Source organism: Chlorocebus sabaeus, chromosome X (assembly GCF_047675955.1).
Source record: "Chlorocebus sabaeus isolate Y175 chromosome X, mChlSab1.0.hap1, whole genome shotgun sequence".
NCBI classification, from domain to species: Eukaryota; Metazoa; Chordata; class Mammalia; order Primates; family Cercopithecidae; genus Chlorocebus; species Chlorocebus sabaeus.
The window spans coordinates 116,473,621-116,488,930 of NC_132933.1; the positions used below are offsets into that span (position 1 = coordinate 116,473,621).

Below are 15,310 nucleotides of genomic sequence, written 5' to 3' on the forward strand. Positions count from 1 at the left end.
AAGTCCTTGATGAAAGAAAAAGGCACTTTATACACCATTTAATGAGAAGATGCAACAATTGGCCATCTATAATTTCTTTTAAAATTGTATTTATTTATGTTTGTTTTGCATATTTTGTCATCTGTATTCCTATTTTAAGCATATAGTTAATAAGAAAGTCAATTTCTCCTTTTCTGAGGTGCTACATCATGCACTCAGTTTTTTCAAAGCCTATTTAAATTTTTTTCTCTACATGTTGATAAAGGGATACATTTTAATGTATATTTTAAAATAACCTTTAAGGAAGATTTTACACTGCAGTGGTAACCAATTGAGAGAAATAAGACATTTTTATTGAGTGAAATGATCCTACCGTCATATTAAATAATTTTCCACTTAGAAGATAATGCTTTTGCAATCTATACTTGAGCACATTTCAAAATTTTAATCATTCATCGTCTATGCCTAAATGGAGATTTATCCAGAAATCAGTAGGGCAAATAATCAATTTGTAAATTTATAATATTTTAAATCTTTTCTTTTTTTACTTTCTATTTATTGGAGCCAAAGTTCAAGATTCTAAGTAATCAATTCTATAAAGAAATCTATCCACATATTTAAAAATAAAAACAACATTTATTTTTATCAATTTAAATACTTGAGCACTAACAATAAGGAAATTAAATTAAATTAAAACATTATTAATAGCAATATTGTCCTCATGTTTCATTTAAAATAAGGCTCTTAATATTTAACTTTATTAAATAATTTTGGACAGAAATTTAGTAACATTTTAGCAATTCACATCAGACAAATCTATTCCAAGTATTAATGGAAACCCCAAATGTATGCCAGTTGCTCCGAATATGTTTCCAAGTGAAAGGTCTGCTGTAGAAACCAGGAAGAAGCACGGCTGAAAGAGTCTAGTAGCACAATCCTGTTTTTATCATCTATGTGTGAACAAACACGTAGGCTAAGGGTAAGTTTGCTTTAGTAACTCTTGAAACAACAGATAGAATGCTAATCAATGCAGTCACTATAAGATAACATATAACTAAAATATGTTTTCCAAAAGCATTTTAAGTCCAAAGTACTAGATTTAAAAATAAAATTGCTATGATTGACTAATTTATCTTAATACAATCATCTGATACAGATGTTTTTAGGGATAGTAAGTAATTTACTATACAACAAAAGGTCTAACTGCTCACAAAATGACGGAGTCTATGAACATGTAATGGGCACTTACCAGAGCAATACATGTCAGTTCCATAATGTCTATGGGTGGTCCAGGAGTGCTATGGATCTCAAGATTAAACCAGAATCTTAAATTGTGAAAATTATCATCTGAAAAACAAACCAAAACACCACTTTTTAAATATAGACTTCAGAATACCATACTTAACATACACATTTGAGAATCACGAACAGACATCATTTTCAATCTTTTCTTTTTAATGGACTTTTTGTCAAGACAGCTGAAGAAAGGGTGGGAAGCTGTTTTTATCACAGTTAGTGAGGAATAAGAGAAGCTCCATCCTTGCATGGCCAAGAGAATGTCCTGTACAAGCTCCTGGCCCTATACCTATGCCAGTAACTCATTGAGTTCTTCCATAAAATTAGTTTTGGAATGTTTTACTTTTAAGTTAATGATTCATGTTTCAAAAAGAAATAACCAATCTTTTTTCTCATTGACAAACTATTCATGTATTTGTACATAGATACATCTAAATAAGTCATTACAATTCACAGTGCTGCATTTCCAGGACCATAAGAATCTAGTATAAGGAGAAAGTCAGGAAAATGAGACTACATGTTTCCTGAAAATTTGAAAAAGGATCCTAAGAATTTAGCCCAAGGAAAGTCTTAAAGGGGCATAGACTAAGTCGTGAGACAATTATTTTTATATCTTGCTTCCCTAATATTTTTAAAAAGCAGGCAATTCTGCCCCTGATGATAACCAAAACCATACTCCCTCAGGCTAAAATTGGAATCCTCATCTACCAGACCCTTCATAAAAAGGTTTTTTACGTCCATCAAAATCAGTTTTGTTTTGTTTTGTTTTTCCTCTCTGTTCAGCTTCCCACTTTGATATTCTTTTGTTTTCCTGTGTTGAACTAGGTCATGGTTTAAGATTGTCCTCCAATTTCAGTAAATTGTATACATATTCACATCAGTATTGTCATGTTTAAAAGATTTCAAGAACTGTTATGCTAGATTAATTTATTGAGGTAAATTGCTAACCTCTTTGGGCCTCAGTTTCCTCATCTATGAAATAAGAAGCCCAAACTAGTGGAATTCTCAGTGTTTCTCTCTACTGAAAATGTTTTTCATGAGTATATGTTTTGCATTGTATTGTATTGTATGGCACTGTATGACACTGAACAGCATCGTATTGTGTAGTATTGTATTGCACTGTATGGCATTTGTAGCTTTGTATTGGATTGTATTGCATGACATTGTATTTTACTGCACTGCACTGTTCTGTACCATCCTGTATTGTACTATTTTGCATCCTGTTTCAACACCTTAGGTATCTAAAATACTTATAAGATTGGTGGACCTGAGAACAATCCAGATATTTAAAGTAAACAGCTAGTAAGAGGGAGAAAGAGAAAAAAATAGTTACAATTAATAAGACCCAGTTGAGTTCTTATTCCAAATAACTATGAGGAGTTCTTAAGGGCAAATTTATTTCCACATTTTGAACTGACTCCTGTACTTGTTTATTTTTCAGAGATCAGTTTATTTCCTTAAAAGCAGAAATGTGCAGAAAATAAGGTTACCAAATTTATACTGATGGGAGATTATTAAGGAAGCCTCTGCTCACATTTGCTCCTTCAATTTTATAAAAGCACTTTGAGTGCTTTTATGACATTTAAATGTGACTTCTCAAAAATAAATCAAAGTTCTTAAAATGAAAAAAAGTGTTTTCCCTTCTAGGTACCTTATGCATATTTATCTGGGCCTTTCCAATGTTTTCACCCACACTGAACTCACAGAGAAAATAATTCTAGAAATAAACATTAGCTATGACTGAGGAGATTGCTTCATGACTCTGGGTTAGTGCAAAGATCAGTGGAATGACTCAGAGTTATAAGACCAGGGTTCAAATCCCAATGTGACCACCATTAGCTTGTGATTTTTGGCAAAGAATCTCAAGAGTCTGCCCACTTGTGGAACAGGGACTATATTTGTCATGGTTCTCCAGAGAGATGGAACTAGCAGGATGTGTAAAGAAGAGAGTAAAAAAGAGAGATTTTAAGAAATTGGCTTATACAATTGTGGAGACTTGCTAAACCCAAAATCTGAAGTATACTGGGGTAGGTCAGATTTTATTTTACTAAGGTTTTCAACTGATTGGATGAAGCTCAACCACATTATGGAGGATAATCTGCTTTATTCAAAGTTCATGGATTCAAATGTTAATCTCATCCATAAAACACATTCTCAGAAACATTAAAAATAAAGCTGACCAACTATCTGGGCCCTGTGGCCTGGCTAAGTTGACACATGAAATTAACCATCGCAGGGGCAATAACACTTATTATTTATAATTACTGTGACTATCACACGTGGCAGTGTTGTGATGTAGCTGATTTAGTTCCTACAGTGCTAAACATGTACATTGAGTATGATTTATTGATTAGAGTGGGATTGGTGAATGATTTATTGATGAAAACACCAACAAAATAATGATTTTTTTTAATTCTGAATCTTAAATAACTTAAAATAGTTTCCTAATTATAAAATCAATAGCATTCACTATAGTGATTTTAGAAATTCCTGAATAGCATCAAGATGGAAGTTCTTCATAATTTCATGACAAAATGACAGCTACTTAATATATTTGTATAAAATTCCAGGTTTAAAATATCAAGAAAGATACAGATATATAGACATATACACATAAATATAGTGGTGTGTATACAATATACATAACTGATACATTCATATGTACATACAAATATACACATTTATATTATTCAGAAAATATTCACTATTAAAACTTTAGTTTCAATTATTCAATATATCACATAAGAAATATTCTTAAATATCATATTTTTTGTATATCTTTGAATATTCTAACAAATTCCTTGGACTGAATCATTGGATTGAAGAAGATAAAAAATTATTAAAAGTTTAAACATACTATAAATGTTCTCTTCAAAAAGTTTTTATCAATTTAAATTTCTGTTGTAATGCATGAGATTGCCTCTTTTGATCTGATTCTCATTAAAAGTGAGTGTTACCATTATCTTTCAAATTTTCCTATTCGGAAGGTTAAAACATTCTGATTTAGGTGTTGCTTTCATTTCTTTGATGAGAAGAAAGCTAGAAGATTTCTCAATTGAAAATAAATATACTGTGGAGCAGTCTTCAAAAAAGGATCCATGTTATTATAGGGGAAAAGTTAATTCTGTCTGAGAGTAAGGATATGAAAAGGCCTGTCTGAAGAACTAGGGATACCTTAAATGTTGTCAGGTACACTTTTCCTAGCTTTTAATCTATCTTTCAACTTGTTAATATGTAGGTTAGTATGTTTATCAGAGATCAGTCTTTTTTAGCCTATTAACATAAAATCATAATATTTTGATTTTCCTTCAAACTCTTCTGAACACTTTAACCTTCATGAAGGTTTTCCTTCATGGTTCTTCTGTCCTAAATATTAATGAGGATTTAACTTTTAGCATAACACATCTACAGCAATTATCTATTCCTTTGTCTCACCTGCATGATTTCACTGAAAGAGACCCTAAACCTTTTCAATCCATGTTAATATTGTTTTTCTCCTAGTCTCAGCTATAAAGATTCAATTGGCAACTGGATATTGCTATGTAAATGTCTTGATGTCAGATCAACATCAGGAAGTACAAAACTTTGCTAAGTGTTACAGTCTCCCAAACTTTTTTCTTTCTTTCTGAATTTCTTATTTTTTTCTATTGACAAAAATACAAGCAAACTCTATTATTTATTTTTTGGAATCAATACCCTTTTTCGTTATCTTCTATAAGGACAGTCATCCAATGCTAGTCTCTGAAATATTTCTCATCTTTAGTGATACTTCTATATTTCCACCACCACCATCATCATAAAAGACGTGGTTGTCTTCACTCTAAACTCAGTTTGCCATTGCAGTAGTCTAACTGGCCCAACTTCTCTTCCAAATCATTCTGAATATTTCTAAATACCACTCTTTAGTCCATGGATTCTGTGATGCTTAATTTCATGTGTCAACTTTGCTGGGCTATACTGCCCAGTTGTATGAACAAATGCTAGTCTAGATGTTCCTGTGAAGCTATTTTAGAAATGTGATTAATATTTATGTTAGTATAATCTGAGTAAAGCAAATTATCCTCCATTGAGTAGGCCTCCTCCAATGAGTTGAAGGCCTTAAGTGCAACCACTGATGTTCCCCCAAAAAGAAAGAATTTTTTCTCAAGACTGTAACATAGAAATACTGCCTGAGTTTCCAGCCTGCCTGTCCTATCCTGGGGAATTTGGACTCAAGGTTGCAACATTGACATTGAACTTTTAGCCTGCTGGCTTGCCTTGCAGATTTCAGATTTACCAGCTCCCACAATGGTGTCAGTTGCAAATCTTTCTCTCTCTCTCAGTACACACAGACACACAAATACAGACACACACACTCCATCATTTGTTTCTGTGAAGAATGCTATCTAATACAAATTCATTCAATAAAGATTTCTTCTTTTGTATAACATTTAAAATGTCTCCACAAGTTTGCCCCTGTTGAGCCACTTTTCTTTACTAAGGCCTTGCATCCCTGCTATTCACCCATAAAAGAAAACCTCATTCACCCATTTCCAGGAAACGTGCCCTGAGTATTCCAACTCCTCATCACCTTATTTTCCTTGGAACTTGTACTAAAAAGACATGATGTTGAACAGCATTCAAATAAAGCTTTATAATATAGGGGGAAAATGGTGTTTAGTTTCTTTGGCATATGAAGAAGATTGCTAGTATCTCTTATATTGAAGTAAGCAATGCATATTACATTATTAAAACAATACACTCATTAATATTTTATTAGAAATTTGCTGTATGCTTTTGTATAGTGACAGAAAAATATGTAAAGCTTTACAATTATGAAAGAGTGGGCACTCTTCTAGCTGACGTGTTTTGATACTATTGACATTAATAGCAGTGGAACTCTAGAATGTATGCTACATATAGTTAATACTGAATTAAAATTCTTACAGACATATGCAATACAAATTTGGATATGTATTATGCGTGTAAACTATTTCATTCAAAAGTGAATGATGATTTGGATTTATGCAAACTAATAGTGAAACTCTGTCATAATAAACTTACACGCGTCTGCATCATCAAAAATGCTAGATTGTTCTGTTATTGAATCAAGACAGGAGAGTGCTTGATCTTGATCTGTGTCGTCCTCATAATCATCACATTTCCTTCTTATAGTAGAAAATGTAATTGTACCTACAACACAAAAGTACAAGATGCCCTATTAATCAGGGTTTAGTTTTCTAAAACAAAAGGTAAGCTATAGATATTAAAGTTACTCTAGCTTAAAATATATAAATATAAAGCGAAAATTAATTCTAGATGTCAGTATTAGAATTAAACCTGACACATATTCAGAACATTTTAAGGAAAAGCTCAAGGAAAGAGTTTAAGGAAATATTTTCAAAATCTCCATTAAAATGGTAATTTTTCAACAGCTTTTCTGAGATAATTTTTAAAAAGTGGAAAATGAAATAAATGCAACAACTTTCAGAATACTTATTGCCCTAGGGTAACTGTTCTTATTTTCTTTCTAAGTCATTTTAATGCTCTGTTTATTACCCTATTAAAATAACATTTATTTTATTTTATATAATATCACAATATCCCAAGCATGAAATTTCTTGAAAATATTTAATATATAAAATGTTAAACACTTTGTTATAAAAGTTATTAGTGAGGCCGAGCATGGTGGCTCATGCCTGTAATCCCAGCACTTTGGGAGACTGAGATGGGTGGACTGCTTGAGGTCGGGAGTTTGAGACCGGCCTGGCCAACATGGTGAAACCTTGTTTCTATTAAAAATACAAAAATTAGCCAGGCATGGTGGCACACATCTGTAATCCCAGCTACTTTGGAGGCTGAGGCAGGAGAATTACTTGAACGTGGGAGGAGGAGGTTGCAGTGAGCCAAGATCGCACCACTGCACTCCAGTCTGGGTGACAGAACAAAACTGTCTCAAAAACAAAAGAAAACAAAAAAAATCAAAAGTTATTACCATCAAAAATTGTCACTCTCTGGAATTTTTTTAATACTAAGATTGACCTATATAAATTGGTATTAATTTTTAAATTAAAGTTTCTATTCTTATGGAAATGATTCAGAAACGGGCCCTGACCTCTAAATACCAGCTTGACATAAACAAACCTTTGCACACAAAATTATGTGTTTCTAGTCAGGCATCATAATCAAATAGCTTACAGCAATGCCTATAAATACTGTGTAGTTGAATTACGGTAGCATCCACACTTCCTTAATTGTAAAGACACGTAGAACTAAAATTAAACAGCAATATTTTCTTAGTTTTTACTTGAGAGTAACAAACTCTTCCTGAATTTCTTTTAATAAATTCTATTTTTTTGGCGTGTGGTCTCCTTAGAGAGAGAGCTTGAAGTAAAATCATCTTGAAATAAGATATAATAGCGTGTGTATATAAAACCAACTTGAAATGAAACACATATGAAAGCAATTAGCCAAAAGCACAGAGCAAAAACTCAATAAATAACATCTTTATTTATGTTCTTATTATTCCTGGTTAGGGGACAGTAAGATACCATTGGTCACACTGCTCTTGAAGAGGACAGATATCTAAAAGAAAGAAATGCCTAATTTGGAAAAAAAAATAATATTTTAACTTGTTTTGGGGGGAGGTGAGAAATACAGGTGTTTCGTGTGTTGACAGGCAATATAGATGCTTCATGTGTTCCATATTTTTACAGACAGTTAGACAGGTGACCAAAAGTCCTAAAAGTTGTAACTTTAGACGTGTCCTGTACAATATGACAGCCATTAGTCACATGTGACTACTGAGCAATTAAAATATTGGTAGTCCTAAATAAGATGTGTTGTGTGAAATATACACTGTATTCCACACACTGTGTAAAATAGAATGTAAAACATACTACTAATAATTGTATATTAGCTATGTTGTGAAATTATACATTTGGGGTCTGTTCCAAGATGGCTGAATAGGAACAGCTCCAGTCTGCAAGCTCCCAGTGTGATCAACGCAGAAGACAGGTGATTTCTGCATTTCCAACTGAGGTACCTGGTTCATCTCACTGGGACTGGTTGGAGAGTGGGTGCAGCCCACAGAGGGTGAGCCAAAGCGGGGCAGGGCATCGCCTCACCTGGGAAGCACAAGGGGTTGGGGGATTTCCCTTTCCTAGCTAAAGAAAGCCATGACAAACTGTACCTGGAAAAACGGAAAACTCCTGCCCAAATACTGTGTTTTTCCAACGGTCTTAGCAAATGGCACACCAGGAGATTATATCCCACAGCTGGCTCAGTGGGTCCCACGCCCACAGAGCCTTGCTCACTGCTGGTACAGCAATCTGAGATCGACCTGCAAGGCAGCAGCCTGGCAGGGGGAGGGGTGTGCGCCATTGCTGAGGCTTGAGTAGGTAAACAAAGCAGCCAGGGTAGCTCGAACTAGGTGGAGCCCTACCACAGCTCAACAAGGCCTGATGCCTCTGTAAACTCCACCTCTGTGGGCAGGGCATAGCTGAACAAAAGGCAGCAGAAACTTCTGCAGACTTAAACATCCCTGTCTGACAGCTCTGAAGAGAGCAGTGGTTCTCCCAGCATGGTGTTTGAGCTCTGAGAATGGACAGACTGCCTCCTCAAGTGGTTCCCTGACCCCCATGTAGCCTAACTGGGAGACACTTCCCAGTAGGGGCTGACTGATACCTCATACAGGCCAGTACCCATCTGGGACGAAGCTTCCAGAGGAAGGATCAGGCAGCAATTTTTGATGTTCTGCAATACTTGTTGTTCTGTAGCCTCCACTGGTGATACCCAGGCAAACAGGGTCTGGAGTGGACCTCCAGCAAACTCCAGCAGACCTGCAGCTGAGGATCTATTAGAAGGAAAACTAACAAACAGAAAGGAATAACATCAACAAAAAGAACATCCACACCAAAATCCCATCTATAGGTCATCACCATCAAAGACCAAAGGTAGACAAAACCACAAAGATGGGGAGAAACCAGAGCAGAAAAGCTGAAAATTCTAAAAACCAGAGTGCCTCTTCTCCTCCAAAGGATTGCAGCTCCTCGCCAGTGACAGAAAAAAGCTGGATGGAGAATGAATTTGATGAGCTGACAGAAGTAGGCTTCAGAAGGTCGGTAATAACAAACTTCTCCAAGCTAAAGGAGGCTATTTGAGCCCATTGCAAGGAAGCCAAAACCCTTGAAAAAAGATTAGATGAATGGCTAACTAGAATAAACAGTGTAGAGAAGACCTTAAATGACCTGATGGAGCTGAAAACCATGGCATGAGAACTATGAGATGCATGCACAAGCTTCAATAGTCGATTCAATCAAGTGGAAGAAAGGGTGTCAGTGATTGAAGATCAAATTAATGAAAGAAAGCAAGAAGAGAAGTTTAGAGAAAAAAGAGTAAAAAGAAACAAACAAAGCCTCCAATAAATATGGGACTATGTGAAAAGACCAAATCTACATTTGACTGGTGTACCTGAAAGTGATGGGGAGAATGGAATCAAGTTGGAAAACACTCTTCAGGATATTATCCAGGAGAACTTCCCTAACCTAGCAAGGCAGGTCAACATTCAAATTCAGGAAATACAGAGAACACCACAAAGATACTCCTCAAGAAGAGCAACCCAAAGACACATAAATGTCAGATTCATCAAGGTTGAAATGAAAGAAAAAATGTCAAGGGCAGCCAGAGAGAAAGGTCGGGTTACCCACAAAGGGAAGCCCATCAGACTAACAGTGGATCTCTTGGCAGAAACTCTACAAGTCAGAAGAGAGTGGGGGCCAATATTCAACATTCTTAAAGAAAAGAAGTTTCAACCAAGAATTTCATATCCGGCCAAACTAACCTTCATAAGTGAAGGAGAAATAAAATCCTTTAGACAAGCAAATGCTGAGAGATTTTGTTACTGCCAGGCCTGCCTTACAAGAGCTCCTGAAGGAGGCACTAAACATGGAAAGGAACAACTGGTACCAGCCACTGCAAAAACATGCCAAATTGTAAAGACCATCAATACTAGGAAGAAACTGCATCAACTAACGGGCAGAATAACATCATAATGACAGGATCAAATTCACACATAACAATATTAACCTTAAATGTAAATGGGCTAAGTACCCCAATTAAAAGACACAGACTGGCAAATTGGATAAAGAGTCAACACCCATCAGTGTGCTATATTCAGGAGACCCATCTCACGTGCAGAGACACACATAGGCTCAAAATAAAGAGATGGAGGAAGATCTACCAAGCAAATGGGTAGCAAAAAAAGCAGGGGTTGCAATCCTACTCTCTCGTGAAACAGACTTTAAACCAACAAAGATCAAAAGAGACAAAGAAGGCCATTATATAATAGTAAAGGGAGAAATTAAACAAGAAGAGTTAACTATCCTAAATATATATGCATCCAATATAGGAGCACCCAGATTCAGAAGGCAAGTCCTTAGAGACCTACAAAGAGACTTAGACTGCCACACAACAATAATGGGAGACTTTAACACCCCACTGTCAACATTAGACAGATCTATGAGACAGAAGGTTAACAAAGATATCCAGGAATTGAACTTGGCTCTGCACCAAGCAGACCTAATAGACATCTACAGAACTCTCCACCCCAAATCAACAAAATATACATTCTTCTCAGCACCACATCACACTTATTCCAAAACTGACCACATAGTTGGAAGTAAAGCACTCCTCAGCAAACGTAAAAGAACAGAAATCACACACAAAAAAAGGTCTCTCAGACCACAGTGCAATCAAATTAGAACTCAGGATTAAGAGACTCACTCAAAACTGCACAACTGCATGGAAACTAAACAAGCTGCTCCTGAATGACTACTGGGTAAATAATGAAATGAAGGCAGAAGTAAAGATATTCTTTGAAACTGATGAGAACAAAGACACAACATACCAGAATCTCTGGGACACATTTAAAGCAGTGTGTAGAGGGAAATTTATAACACTAAATGCCCACAAGAGAAAGCAGGAAAGATCTAAAATTGACACCCTAACATCACAATTAAAAGAACTAGAGAAGCAAGAGCAAACGGATTCAAAAGCTAGCAGAAGGCAACAAATAACTAAGACCAGAGCAGAACTGAAGGAGATAGAGACACAAAAATCCCTCCAAAAAATCAATGAATACAGGAGTTGGTTTTTTGAAAAGACCAACAAAATTGATAGACCAGTAGCAAGACTAATAAAGAAGAAAAGGGAGAAGAATTAAATAACAGACACAATAAAAAATGATAAAGGGAATATCACCACCAATTCCACAGAAATACAAACTACCATCAGAGAATACTATAAACACCTCTTCGCAAATAAACTAGAAAATCTAGAAGAAATGGATAAATTCCTGGACACATACACCCTCCCAAGACTAAACCAGGAAGAAGTTGAATCTCTGAATAGACCAATAACAGGCTCTGAAATTGAGGCAATAATTAACAGCCTACCAACCAAAAAAAGTCCAGGACCAGACGGATTCACAGCTGAAATCTACAAGAGGTACAAAGAGGAGCTGGTACCATTTCTTCTGAAACTATTCCAATCAATAGAAAAAGAGGGAATCTTCCCTAACTCATTTTATGAGGCCAGTATCATCCTGATACCAAAGCCTGGGAGAGATACAACAAAAAAAGAGAACTGAAGACCAATATCCCTGATGAACATCAATGTGAAAATCCTCAATAAAATACTGGCAAACTGTATCCAGCAGCACATCAAAAACTTATCCACCGTGATCAAGTTGACTTCATCCCTGGGATGCAAGGCTGGTTCAACACACACAAATCAATAAATGTAATCCATCACATAAACAGAACCAAAGACAAAAACCACATGATTATCTCAATAGATGCAGAAAAGGTCTTTGACAAAATTCAATAGCCCTTCATGCTAAAAACTCTCAAAAACTAGGTATTGATAGGATGTATCTCAAGATAATAAGAGCTATTTATGATAAACCCACAGCCAATATCATACTGAATGGGCAAAACTGGAAGCATTCCCTTTGAAAACTGGCACAAGACAAGGATGCCCTCTCTCACCACTCCTATTCAACATAGTGTTGGAGGTTCTGGCCAGGGCAATTAGTCGAGAGAAAGAAATAAAGGGTATTCAATCAGGAAAAGTGGAAGTCAAATTGTCCCTGTTTACAGATGACATGATTGTATATTTAGAAAACCCTATCAGAGTGAACTACCATCAGAGTGAACAGGCAGCCTACAGAATGGGAGAAAAGTTTTGCAATCTACCCATCTGACAAAGGGCTAATATCCAGAATCTACAAAGAACATAAACAAATTTACAAGAAAAAAACAAACAACCCCATCAAAAAGTGGGCAAGAGATATGAACAGACACTTCTCAAAAGAAGACATTATGTAGCCAACAGACACATGAAAAAATGCTCATCATCACTGGTCATTAGAGAAATGCAAACCAAAACCACAATGAGATCCCACCTCACACCAGTTAGAATGGCGATCATTAAAAAGTCAGGAAGCAACAGATGCTGGAGAAGATGTGGAGAAATAGGAACGCTTTTACACTGTTGGTGGGAGTGTAAACTAGTTCAACCATTGTGGAAGACAGTGTGGTGATTCCTCAAGGATCTAGAAGTAGAAATACATTTGACCCAGCAATCCCATCACTGGGTATATACCCAAAGGATTATAAATTATACTACTATAAAGATACATACACACGTATGTTTATTGTGGCACTATTCACAATAGCAAAGACTTGGAACCATGATAGACTGGATTAAGAAAATGTGGCATATATACACCATGGAACACTATGCAGCCATAAAATGGATGAATTCATGTCCTTTGCAGGGACATGGATGAAGCTGGAAACCATCATTCTCAGCAAACTATCACAAGGACAGAAAACCAAACACTGCATGTTCTCACTCATAGATGGGAAATGAACATGTATACCTATGTATCAAACCTGCACGTTGTGCACTGTAACCTAGAACTTAAAGTATAATAAAAAAAAGGAAAGAAATTATACATTTGGATATACAAAAATATTTTAAAATTCATTTCATGTTTCTTTTTATATGATTACTATAATTTTTAAAATTACATAATGGTTATGTTTTATTTATATTGTATAGTGTTGTTATAGAGAAAGCATTTTCAGCATTTGCATGTTGTACCCAAAGAAATATTTTTATGGTTAATCCACTGTCCTGAAAAAAATCTCAGTAATTCAGTGTGTGAATGTATTTAAACATACATTTCCCAAGCTGACTCTCTTTACATATTTAAACATCAGCTTTCAACTCAAGAGCGATTCATGAAATTATTTCAGAATATAATAGAATAGACTTAGAGCTTTCCAATCAAACTTTCTGCAATGATGGTAATATTCTATATTTGTGCTATCCAATATGCTAGCCACTAGCCACATATGGCTAATGTAATATTATTTGGTTTTAATTAATTGAAATTGAAATAGTCACTTGTTTCCAGTATCTTTAATACTGGACAGCACAGACATTAAACTGAAAACACATTCTATGTAGTGAAGAAAGTATTGTTTCATACAATTTTTGTTTCTGTTTTATTTGTAGCTGTGCATATAATAGAGAATATGTATATGTTTGTGTTTATTGAGTCACACTGTAAAATCAATTTTTTTTGCTCTAGGTCTTAGACAAAAATGTTTGAAATCCACTTCTTTTTAAAAATGCATTGTCCTCAGGTACATATATGTCCTCACTGTCCAATGCAGTGACAGCAAGCCACAGGAACAGGCCATGTATTCTTCCTGGCACAGATCATGCCTGTTATGGGCTTTGAATACTTGTAAGACATAACATTTACTATCATCAGTAGAACATTTGCTGGGTTTTTTTTTTTTCCATTTTAAAAGACAGAGGATAGAGACTCGACAAGACAATGTGACATCTTATATTCACTGTCAGCTTCATTTTGCCATTATTGGATCACTTTTATGTTTAAATGGAATATAACTGCTCTTATGAAACTAAATGTGAGTAATTTACTATACATATCCATGAAATTAAATAATTTCTTCTATAGTAGCAAAACAAATTAAATCAGATTAAGAATATACTGTAAGAAATTGTGTGCAAAGAAGCCACAGGAAGGTTCTCACTGCAGTCCTCTCATTGTCCCACAGTCAAGGAACTCTGGGAAGTATTCTTTTTCTGCATTGTTGCCTCTAGAATATTTCTCCTCCCAAGTCCCTCAAAATTCCAGGCTTCTTTGAAAAGCGTGACATTAGACTATGCTGCCTGCCATCATCTGTGGGTAGTCATGTACTAGACTCAAGATCACCATACTGTATTTAAGAATTTTACACATGGTGTATTGTTGTTCCTTCTCAATTACTTCTGGACATTAATCTAGTTGTTCAACTTTCACATAAATTCCGAGAACCAATTCTTTCTAATGGGTGTGTAGATATGTATTTGTATATTTATTTTTTATGTTTATGTACACACGCATACTAATATTATTCTGGGCTTAGTTCTAAACTCGGGATGGAATGTGCAACATAAATTACCAAAAATGACTCAAAACATACCTGACACTGACCTAAGCAAATCTGTAAATAACAGAATATTATCATGCTACTTAAAATTTTAGAAAGCATTAAAGGTAGAGAGTAAAAGTTGTAATTTAATATTTAAAGCTAAAATAACACTTATACTAAAATTTAATAAACACATTATATGGAAATATAGATTCAAATTACTTATACTCCCCTCCAAAAATAAAAAAAAAGAGATTTTTCTTTCAAATTGGCAATTCTTAACACCTTTGGTAACATTCACCTTAGATAAAAATGTTGAGTGACAGCCCTGATCTCAAACACTGACAGTGAGAGTAAAAATGGATATTTTTTTGGAAAGTTATTTTGCAAAATCCACAATCTTGAAAGTGCATATCCCCTTTGACATATCAATTTTGTTACTTATCCTATAAATAACTTGCATATTAAATTTTATCCCTACAGGTAAACTAGCACAGTCAGTGAAGAGTTATATACAAAGATGCTGTTGAAATATTATTCAT

At 35.0% G+C, this 15,310-nt stretch overlaps 1 protein-coding gene across 1 annotated transcript in view; it reads right to left on the bottom strand.

Moving 5' to 3' along the window:
* The window catches only part of CFAP47 (cilia and flagella associated protein 47), a 434,895-nt gene that overhangs the window by 114,837 nt on the left and 304,748 nt on the right, over window positions 1-15,310 (bottom strand). The window contains exons 50-51 of the mRNA XM_073013816.1: window positions 6,319-6,447; window positions 1,229-1,326 (exon numbers count right to left, since the gene is read on the bottom strand). Coding sequence (XP_072869917.1) covers window positions 1,229-1,326; window positions 6,319-6,447 — 227 coding nt within the window. The remainder of the gene's footprint in view (window positions 1-1,228; window positions 1,327-6,318; window positions 6,448-15,310) is intronic.